The 12,011-nt window shown below is 40.5% G+C and overlaps 1 protein-coding gene across 2 annotated transcripts in view; it reads left to right on the plus strand.

The window, feature by feature from the left end:
• dgkb (diacylglycerol kinase, beta) overlaps positions 1 to 12,011 on the plus strand; it is a 63,420-nt gene that overhangs the window by 41,730 nt on the left and 9,679 nt on the right. For both annotated transcript variants that reach the window (XM_067511377.1, XM_067511376.1), the window contains exons 21-22: positions 9,850 to 9,940; positions 10,828 to 11,023. In XM_067511377.1, the coding sequence (XP_067367478.1) occupies positions 9,850 to 9,940; positions 10,828 to 11,023 (287 nt within the window). The remainder of the gene's footprint in view (positions 1 to 9,849; positions 9,941 to 10,827; positions 11,024 to 12,011) is intronic.

A 12,011-nucleotide genomic window follows, 5' to 3' on the forward strand; every position in this document is an offset into this window, starting at 1 on the left:
CTATATGCACCAAATCTATAGATATTGTCAGTTTGACCTTAAAGAAACTTGATATTTAATCATCTTGAATACCAACCAAACAACATTATATAGCTTTTCTTAATTATGAAATGAGGGGATTGTGTTGATGAAATGCAGGGGTCCTACTCTCTGTCTTCCTCTCTGCATTTTTCTCATTCTATCCATCTTCTGTATTTGCACCTTGGGGTGATTACCAAGGCGAAGGTGTGAAGATTTGACACTCAGCAGATAGATTCATTTACTGCCACTGCCGGACCTGGAGGTGATAATGAGGTCGAGGATTAAAAGCAGACAATCAGTCGGCCTGTGACGAGGGCCGCGCCACCTCCTCCCCCATCACCACTCCTCCTCGACCGCCTTGTTAAAATAGACTACCCCCTCTTTTCCCCTTCTTTTATTTATCTATTTATTTATTGCTGATCTCCATTGTAATTACACACTAATCTCTGACTCTGAGGGAAAGAGACTGGTAGTGAGAGGAAAGTGAAGTGGGGGATAAGAAAACGAGGGTTTGGAGAAAAGAACTTCATGCTTTTCAAGTTTCATACACAGTTTGTGAACTTCCCACTGGTATCATCGCGAGCTACTAACCAAATTACTCTTTTGTCCTTTTATCCTGTCATGCAGTTATGACATAGATGACACTTATGTTTTTGCCAAAACCTTATTTAATATAGTGACAAGATTCAGGCAAAGCAGATCTTGCAAACAGATTTCAAAAGGGAGTTGTTGTTGTTGTGGAAAACGCATTTATATCTGTACAGCAGCCTCATATTTGTCAGGGTGTATTTTAATTAGCTTTACATGGTTGGTTTTGTCTCAATGTGTGTTTTCTTAGTGTTTCAAGAGGTTTAAGGTTGTATGTTTCACAGTGGAAAGAATCTTACCGCCACCTACACACAATTTACATCTTTCCATTGGCAAAGATTTTGGATATGGATGTTGGGGCGTAGTGGTCACATAAATAATTGGTTGTTAACAAATGCTTTTCTACACGCATCCTTTGTGATCTTCCCACAGCAGCAGTTGCACTGGTTGCATTCATTTGCCCTCATTTCAAGAGTAAAACCTGAGCCCCTGATAAAAACATCAAGACATACAGAAATGACATCAGAACACAAAATAATTGAACCAAGGAATCTCCCAGAGGTAGAATGCTGATTTCCAGCCAAGTTAAAGGTATGTGTGGTTATGTCATAGCACGCTTTTGTCATTTGCTAATTGGTTGAGTTAAATACAGTGGATTATTATGCGTAATCACACGGCGCTCTGGCTCCACCTCAGGTTGTTTTTATCAAAATCCCCAAAGTGACAGACTTAACGTCACGTCAGAAACAGCTGGTCCTCGAGACTGAAACACCAAGAGCTCACTTTACACTCTTTTATCTGAGTAAACCTACATATTCACACTTTTGCGTCACACATAAAAATGCACTGACAGGCAAAGCGAATTTCACAGTCAGGAAATGGTTGGATCGCTACTGTAGTTGCGTATGAGCACATACTCGACGTGAGGTTGAAACACCTTTTTTATTTAAACAACTGTGTGATGGGAACAGTCAAATTTATCCTCGCCATGTAATTTGCCCTGTGGCTTGGAGTATTGTTCCTATCAGCTTTCCTCCTGTCAAAACCAAAGTAATAATACTACACGTTAGTATGAAAGCAGTACTGTTATAATCTGATCCGGGACCTTCCAGCGGCAGCATGAGCACTGCAACATTTGTTTATTCTGTGGCATCAATCACGGCACCTTGATGCTCCCATGATATTTGCTCTGCATACCCAGACCTATTTTTGGTCCTGAGGCATCTAACACTATCAGCACTCTCCTCTAGAGCTGCTCTGCCCCCGTGCGCCCACAGTCTCTCGCTGTGCTGTGTAACCATCCTAAGTTAACCTTTCCTAAAGGCACAGGGAAGCCCATGCATGGAGCACTTTTTAGCATAATGAGTGTGTTCATCAAAGCCCTGTGATGTGCTGGATGGGGCCTCTGGATTCACCAACACACGCATCCATCAACACACACTACTGTGTGTGTGTGTGCGTGTGTGTTTCCCGTTGAGCTTGGAACAGAGCCACAGGTGAAGGCACTCTAAATTACACATGCAAATACTCATTTACACAAGCCCCCCCCCCCCCCCACACACACACACACACACACACACACACGTTGGACTTCAGTTGTGGCTGCCCTCGGACCTCATTTGAGGATGAAATCATTTATGTGACCGAAGTGTCATCTATAATTAATGACCACTTGTGTGTAATTTAGAAGGATCTCACCTGTGGCCCTGTTCCCAGCACAGTAGGAACACACACACACACACACACACACAGAGACACACACAGACACACACCCAAGAATCTCCATATTTGGTAAAAGCAGAGGTGAGCAAAAAGATTTTAAAAAGATCACATATGTTTTTGCATAATATGATTCTTTGGGGATTAAAACTATAATCGAAAAAGATTACAGTGGATTTGTATACTGTGCATATACAAGTCAAAATATTTTCTCTATATTGACAATGAAGATGCCTTTTTTTTTTTTTTTTTAATTTAATGCTACATCACATCAGTGATATAAAATTTTATTACCTCAGAGCTTCCCTGTCTCCTAGAATTTAAAAAGTTTGGCATCTAAAATCATAGCGACCGATATTCGCATTTATAGGTAATGCTTTGATTCAAGATTCAAGTGTTTATTGTCACAATGAAATTCTTACTTCTCCATCCACACTAAATGTCATACAGTAAAAGAAAAATGGAAATAAAAATAGAAATAAAATAAAATACAAATAAAATAAAAAATAAGTAGTGCAGGTCTGAATAAGGCAATAAAAAGTGAGAGAGTGCAGTTCTGAAAAAAAAAAAAATGAATGTGCAAATGCAAAATGTGATTCAATGTAAACAGTTGTGTCCATGGTTGCAAACTCCTGTCAGCTGTTGGCAGAGGGGTTCTGCATTTCACACTTCTGTTCCTCCGTCCTGCACCTTCGCTTGCTGATCAAGATGAATTTGCTTAAAAATGTACCTGCAAATGTTAAATCTGATTAATTTAGGTGTTAAATGTGGTCGTCCTTATTCCTCATCACTATTTGAAAGTGAAGTCATGTCACTGGCTGACAGCTACCGTTTCGCTTGCTGTGGAATCAATGAAAAACCCAGTGAAGAAACATCTGACTTAATCACACTTTTATTGTAGCCTAAAATTAAACCAACTTCTCGCTGCCAGTGTGTTGCTGGAGGTGTCAGACCTGTGATAAACACGTTGCTAAACTACCTTAGGCCTTGTAAACAATATGAAATCATTAATTAACAGCATTTCTTTATTTCTTTATTACTTTATTCTTTATTACTTTATTTATTATTTCATGGGTCTATCAGTTCCCAAAAGTATTAGGTCTATTCAAGACATCACATGCTGCCATGACAAACAGTTGTAATATTTGCCATTTGACCAATAGTCAATTTCTAGATTACTTAATTTGTAGTGTCATCAGTGGTTTTTAAGTGGCTACTGATTCCAGATTTTCACAAATAGATTTGTCACAGTTCCTCACTCTAGAACAGTGGTTCCCCAAGCTGGGCAACCCAACCAAGGCTAATTTCCTCATGGACCTTTGCTTAAACTTATTAGAATATGACGTGCATCAAGACTGCACCTTGACTGGATGGGGGAAGCACACAACCACCATGCAGTGTTTTTAGTTTAAAGCATGTGTCTATATCCAACCATGGACACGTATATCCGCTAAAAAATATAACATCTGCCTTATGCCAGAGGCTTCTTCAGTGACCTGTATTTTGATGTTTTTATACCTTTAGGGTTTAATATTAGGGATGTCCTGATACCAATACCAGTATGACTTTTCTTTTCAGTGAAAGTTGCTTTAGTTAAAGTGAACGTTTGCTTTAATCCACTGTGCAGTGGATCGATGAGCACTTCATCGATCCACTGGATTAATTGGTATTGGAACATCTTAATTGTGATATTTTCTGTAGTCACTTTTGTTTTTTTTGGCTTTGTCCGTTGATATTTGACTCATCTACTGTGATGACTTCTACCAGGACGCAACTCAACCTGCAAAAGTAAAATATGTGAAAAAGAAAAATTTTGCAGAAGACAAGCATATTACTTCATTATACAGTAATTTTGTATTTGTTCCTAAAGATGTTAGCTATGTTATCAGTACTTTACCAAAACACATTGGAATCATTGAGGCGAAAGAGAAATACATTTTACACTGCTTAATGCATCTCTGAGGGCAAGACGATGCAACTCGAGTCATTTCTCAAGCTGCCAGTTCAAGTCTGAGTGCTCTAGGCAGTGTCCTGTTAAACAAAACAGTGCATTGATGCAATGCACAAAGAGTTGGTTATGTCAATGCAATATTTATCACCTCTGATCAAGAACAAATTAGTGTGAAAATAAGGTCATAGATCATTGTGGGTTAGATTAAGTGTCAGAGGGGAAAGAAATCAATGGCGATGTGCCTCTCGTTCAGTTTGGCTGCTGGAAAGTGCATCTAAAGGTGCTGCAGCCTCAGGACAGTGACGCTACACTGAAGCTTATCGCCCCTGACATGCTTTTATTACGGTGACCTGGCAGTAGTGGCTTGATGAACATGAGCGTGCTGTTCAGATTCAGGCTGTTTGTCTCTCTGATGTTCAGCTCACCTGTCATTTACCTTTTTCTCTTTTTCTGCAGGTTAAGTATAATTTCAAGTTCTTTGTGGCTTTGTTCTCTTGGCCACACAGGCCTCTCTCTCTCTCTCTTTTTTTTTTTCAGGTTTGTTTTAGGATTTGTTTGTGCAAATGTAATGACACCTCAGTGGCTATGGAAACCTGAGCCTCTGTTTTCTTTTGGGCTGCCAGCTGTGCCTACTACACACACCACTAAAGTTATTATGGCAATACACTTTGCATTGATATACCGCAGGTAAAATTACAACAGAGCCCTTGTGGCTACTCGGAGAATTTAGAATTTAGTCCATGCACTTTGGGGGCTGGTTTTCTGTGAAACCAAGTTGCTGTTACAGCAGAAAATTCACTCGGAATCACTCACAGGAAATATAATGAATGGACTTCAGAGAGGTCCTGGAGGAATGCAGGGGTTAAAGTCAGCCAGTGGTTTAAGGGAATGGACACATTATGTTTGTTTTGCTGTACTGTATCTACCTTTAAAAGTATCATTTAATTCAAATGGAGCCCCTATTAATCCCAGGATAACCTGGCTACTGTGGAAGATGCTGCTCCCTGTCAGTCATCAGATGAGACCAGCGTTTAGCCCGAGTCGGCAGATAACAAATGACAATCCGATCAAGTCACTGAGATGCTCCTAATTACGTAATGAACAGGGATATGAGGTGATTTGTTGCCATGGTGCTCTTGTTAGGTTAAGTGGTAGGAATCGACAGGACTGGGAGATGTTTGTCCTCTTACTGCATTTCCTTCTAAAGATTCCTTCGTTTTTTGTTTTCGCTACAGTGGCTACAGTTAAGTTTTACTTACTTAAAGAGAAAGTCTTTGCACAACCACACATGGCTTCCTATTGACAATGGATGCAATCACCTGTAAAACTCATTTTCACTCATTAGTCTATCAGTGCTTCAGATATGCATCTTGATCAGATATATAAGCCTGTATCTTGCCTCATTCTCTACATTAAACACCAACCATTCATTTTGACTACACGTGTCAAAATAGCCACCCTCATTTGCAAAATTTCCCACGTGCTCTCTTAGCGTTTCTCTCTTGTGTATTGATTATGAGCTGATGATGGAGGACATGTAGAATCGGGTTATTGTGTAAAGCTTTTCAGCATGGCCCTGTCATCCTCCTGCCTCTTCCCACTTCCCTGCTCCCATCCCTTTGCTATTGACCAGGTTGCAGAATATAAATCAACGGCGAGCTGGGCTACCTTGCAAGTATCCTAATGAAAGCTCATTTATAAAGTGGCTAAATGGTCCTGACAAAAGTCCTAATGAGGAAATCAATAATTCAGTGATTGTTACTCTGCTTATACTAATACGTCCCTCTTGTAGGGCTTTGATTCCAGCTAAGAGAAGGCAATTTTTATGGTTTCAGTTCTGCATGTCAGCACTGTTTGTTTGTTTTTTGGGGTTTTTTTTCCTCTTTTCTCATTGAAGCTTTGAGATAAATTATGTGTTGGTGTTGTCTGTTCTTGGAAAGATCAAACGCTTCTTTCTGTGGTTAAGTACTGAATTAAGTTCACAAACATGCAACTTAAAACAGGAAACACGAAAGTTAGAAAGGAAGTGGCGTTCCAGAAAGTTAGAAGAATCTCATTTAGCCTGGAAAAATAGTTTAAAAACGTACAAAAAAGCTCTCAGTGATGCCAGAACAGCATATTATTCATCATTAATAGAAGAAAACAAGAACAACCCCCGGTTTCTGTTCAGCACTGTAGCCAGGCTGACTAAGAGCCATAGTTCTGTTGAGCCTACTATTCCCTTAACTTTGAGCAGCAATGACTTCATGACCTTCTTTATGAATAAAATTGTAGCTATTAGAGAAAGTATTCACCAGATCCTCCCCCCAAAAATTACAGATAGATCTTCATGTACAGCAGTGCTAGAATCATGGATAAGGCCCCACTCCCTGTTAGACTGCTTTTTACCCATAGATCTCTCTGAGCTAACTTCAATTATTACCTCATCTAAACCAACAACCTGTCTGCTAGACCCTATTCCAACTAAGCTGCTCAAGGAAGCTTTACCCTTAATAGATACGTTCATATTAGATATCATCAATCTATCTTTAGAAACAGGCTATGTACCACAGGCCTATAAGGTAGCTGCAATTAAACCATTACTTAAAAAACCCTGTCTTGACCCAGGTGTTTTAGCCAATTACAGACCAATATCTAATCTCCCCTTTATTTCTAAAATAATTGAAAAAGTAGTCGCAAAGCAATTATGTGATCACCTTCATAGGAATAATTTGTATGAAGAGTTTCAGTCAGGATTTAGAGTTCATCATAGTACAGAAACAGCACTGGTAAAAGTCACCAACGATCTTCTCATGGCCTCAGATAATGGACTCATCTCTACACTTGTTCTGTTAGATCTTAGTGCCGCATTTGATACCATTGATCATAACATTTTATTACAGAGACTGGAACATGAAATTGGAATTACAGGAACTGCACTAGGTTGGTTTAAATCTTATCTGTCTGATAGATTTCAATTTGTTCATGTTAATGATGAATCCTCCATGCACACAAAGGTTAGCTATGGAGTTCCACAAGGCTCTGTGTTAGGACCAATACTTTTTACTTTATATATGTCTCCTTTAGGCAACATTATTAGAAAACACTCCATAAATTTCCACTGCTATGCTGATGATACCCAGCTATATTTATCTATGGAACCAGATGAAAATAATCAGTTAATAAAGCTTCAAGCATGCCTACAAGACATAAAGGCCTGGATGTCCCACAATTTTTTACTTTTAAACTCAGACAAAACTGAAGTCATAGTATTTGGGCCCAAAAATCTCAGAGATATGATGTCCAACCACATTGTTACCCTAGATGGCATAAGTCTGGCCTCCAGTACTACTGCAAGGAACCTTGGAGTTATTTTTGATCAGGATCTATCCTTTAAGTCACATATAAAACAAATCTCTAGAACAGCCTTCTTCCACCTACGGAACATTGCCAAAATTAGGAGCATACTGTCTCAAAGTGATGCCGAAAAACTGGTCCATGCATTTGTTACTTGTAGGTTGGACTACTGTAATTCCCTACTTTCAGGATGCCCCAGTAACTCCCTAAAGAGCCTGCAATTAATCCAAAATGCTGCAGCAAGAGTGCTGACTGGAACTAGCAAGAGAGATCATATTTCACCTTCACTAGCTTCTCTCCATTGGCTTCCCATTAAATTTAGAATAGAATTTAAAACCCTGCTTCTTACATATAAAGCTCTGAATGGTCAGGCTCCATCATATATAGAAGATCTCATAGCACCATATCATCCCAGTAGACCACTTCGCTCTCAGAATGCAGGCCTACTTGTGGTTCCCAGAATTTCCAAAAGTAGAATGGGAGGTAGAGCCTTTAGCTATCAAGCTCCTCTCTTGTGGAACCAGCTCCCAGTTCAGATTCGGGAAGCAGACACCCTCTCTACTTTTAAGTCTAGGCTTAAAACCTTCCTTTTTAATAAAGCATATAGTTAGTTATAGTTATGCTGCCATAGGCTTAGACTGCTGGGGGACCCACCCCCCAATGCACTGAGCTCCTTTCCTCCTCTTGACCATCTCTCCTCTCCTCTCACCCCGCAATTGTCACCACTGTATGTCATTAACTCTGTGTGTTCTCTCCCGTAGTTGTCTTTGTCCTCCTCTGTCCCCCTCTCTCTGTCCCTTTCTGCAGGTGTCCCCCGGCTTTGAAGCTGTGTGTCTTCCAGCGTGCAGCTACTGGTCCTACCAATTTGCCCGATGTTTTGTTGTTGCTTTTTGTTGCTCTGTTCTTTTCTCTCTCCCCTTTCCACTCACCCCAACCGGTCGAGGCAGATGGCCGTCCACCCTGAGCCTGGTTCTGCTGGAGGTTTCTTCCGTTAAAGGGAGTTTTTCCTCTCCACTGTTGCCTATGGCTTGCTCCAGGGGGAATTGTTGGGTTCTCTTTATATATCTTTATAATCTTGACTTTATTCTGTAAAGTGCCCTGAGATGACTTTGTTGTGAATTGGCGCTATATAAATAAAGTTGAATTGAAGTTGAATTGGTTAAGTACTGAATTAACCTCAGGTCTTCTTTTATTAGAAGTAAATGCGGAACCCCTCTTCACTCACTGTAGAAAAATATGTAGGAATCAAATAAAGGAAATCCCCGTCATCGCTCATGGCTTAAAAATATTTTAAAGCAAATTATATATGGAAGTTCGAAAATGAAGTAGATTAAAGTTGTTCTCTAACTACTGTAGTTAACATGGACATGACATATTTCTTCTCAGTAACACCTGCTGGTGTTTCTTTGTCTTTTGAGTTATTCACCTCAGACCAGGGCTGAGTGAAAAAGTTAGTTCTCAGTAGCTGCAGTGTTAGTGTGTGTGCAGCGCAGTGGAATTGACTTTGGTGAGTAAACATTGATGCATCCCAAGCTAAAAGACACCAGCTACTCAAGATATCTAAATTTGACATTCCCCTTCAAATTTCACATGAACTTATGTATTTACATTTCTCAAGTCTGTCCTTTTTTGTTTATATGATTATAGTACGATTACAAAGGCTACACAGCAGCTGTGTGAGACCATTCTAATAGGAATTACTTGGATACAAGATATAAAAGACGTTGTGCTTGCGGCTTTGAGACGAGCGGTAGCCTTTACGGACAGATGGCGACTCACTCCTGCGAGGTCACTGATCATCAGCCTTAGCAGCGGGACTGTGTGCTTTAAGAAGCCTGGAGAGCGGCACACCAGTCCTCTGTTAATTGCAGGGGCAAGTTGATTACCCCCTACTCCCCTCACGAGGCCTTCCCTTTGTGCATGAGCTCGCTCGCATTCTTAACTGTCTTAAGAATCATCATCATGCTACAGCAGTGATTAAAGAAACACATTAACAACACATTGACTTAGGTCAATATTAGACGCGTATAGTATATCATACATGTTTAAAGACAAATACACATTTTACAGGGTTGTCTTCTGTTTCTTTCTCATGAGGTCAGCATATAGGGGACTAGAGAGAAAAGGCAGAAGGTGCTATGGCTGTACAAGCTTCAGATTTTGATGTGGGGAAAACACTCCTGTTTCCTCTTTTCTTGGTCCCTTTGCACTTCCTGTTCTCTTGTCTTTTTCAGAACAAAGAATAAGCTGTGGTACTTTGAGTTTGGCACTTCTGAGACTTTTTCGGCCACATGTAAGAAACTCCACGACTTTCTGGAGGTCGAGGTAAAGCAAACCACGTTTTCCTTTTTATTACAGGGCCATTCAAGAAAGGCATTTTAAATTCACCGCTTTGGTGAATTGTAGTTTTAACAGTTATTTTCATGTGCATGCAAGCAGTCGCGCATTCTTTGTATTCTTAATGTTAACACCACATGCATAGGTAAGAACAGTGGAGCCTTCTGGTCTCTGCTCATTCCAGAAATAGCTCAAATTTGTACTAGTTTCAAATTTATACAGACTATGTGTTGATGTGTGAAGGCTATCTGTACACCACCCTGCCCACTTCTCACTGAACCTCAGTTCCACACACAGGTAATTAGCCCTACATGACCCTACTGTGTGTGATATCGAGTGATAATGAAGGTGGCATCTGTACAATATGTCTTCCTCCTTCTCAGAGTTATCCACGCAGTGACAAGGTCTTTATTAATTAGTGTCGGTTAAGCACCCAGTACCCCAACTTTGGGGTGGTATTACATGGATATTGCAGGTCTGACAGAAGATGATTGGGTTAAAGCTTTTCAGGTAAACAAGATGAAATTGACAAGGAATGTAGTGCTAAAAATAAGCTCAGGCTTATTAAATAAGACCTTAGGCTCAGGCTTTACAGCGTGACATGTCGAGACACTTCTTCAGAGAGTGTCAGGTTCAGTGTCAGACTAACGGGGGGGGGGACTTGTCTATGTTTAGATACAAATACAGATTTAGGCGCAAACAGGTAAACGCTCAGTGTCTAAAAGAAGGGTGGGCAAATGGGGTGATTTAAGCTTTACCTTTAGAGAGTAAGTTCAAACTCTGTCAGGCAAAGAAAAATCTTTACGCTGAGACAGACAGAGCTTACAGCTTTTCCTTCTGTTTTTTTTTTTTCTTTCTTTCCTCGTTCTAAAAAGTGTGATGGTGTTACTCTGGACCTCAGCAGCATCTCCCTGGAAGGCATTGCCGTTCTCAACATCCCCAGCATGCATGGCGGCTCCAACCTTTGGGGCAAGAGCAAGAAGAGGAGGGGTAACCGCAAGGGTGGAAAAAAGGGTCAAGACAAGAGGATACCTGTGCTCGACCCGAAAGAACTGATGTTTGCAGTGCAAGGTAGACTTTTATTGTTTTTTGGAGAAAAAACCCACTGATAACGTTGCCAATAAGAGTGCACATCAAAGTTAAAACCCAATAAGACATATGTATACGATAAGTTCAGCAAAATGGGTCTGTGGGGTGGCAATGTTGCTCAGTTTGACACTGTTGCAGACTCAAACGTCGTACTACTGGATGAGTTGGACAAATGAATTTGAACTTGTCCTGACCTAGCAACACTTGTTCATCAAAGTTCTCACTAATCCTGTGAAATATCTCAGCATTTCTCAAATGGATTGACTCGAGGTTTTGTACACACAGAGTCCTGTTGACTTTTGTGATTTCCGCTAATTAGCATGCTGACATGCTAAACTCTGATATACCAAGTGTCCATAGACACAGTTTGTGTCTGTCTGTCTTTCTTGTGTGCCGTGTGTATGTGAGGCATTCAAGGACAGTACAGAGTGTAGGTCTATAGCCTAGCTAATAGCCTAGCTATAGCTAATGTTGGTTATATATAAATGATAGCCAAAGGAAGTGTCAGAAGGTTAGTAAGGCTCTAGACAAACCCTTCGAAGTGTCTTTGAAAAATCAGACAAATGGTGAGGAAATTTTTAATATACTGTCAGTTATTGCTCTCTTGTGCTAAAATAGATTTTACACCGTGAGAGGCTCTATTCACTAAGCCCACGTCAGACACACTGTGTCCTTGCTCCTATCCGATAGATCATAGACTAAACTTCTGGCCAAACTTTTCCAGAGTGCATAAATATTTCACCGACGACAAGGCGAATCACAGCCAGCAGGTTTTGTTTGCGAAGAAGAGGTGCAATCATGTCACTGTTTGGAACTGTCACCTGTGTAATAATGGTCTGTGTAGTGGACAGGCTCAGTTAATAGGAGCAGACTAAAGGGGGCGGGGGGGGGGGGTGTTGGGCATACCCCTGAATCCATTTACGTCAAAAGGAAGCCCGTCAATGGTAATATATGAATGAACAAAGCAGAT

This window comes from Channa argus, chromosome 7 (genome assembly GCF_033026475.1).
Source record: "Channa argus isolate prfri chromosome 7, Channa argus male v1.0, whole genome shotgun sequence".
NCBI lineage: Eukaryota > Metazoa > Chordata > Actinopteri > Anabantiformes > Channidae > Channa > Channa argus.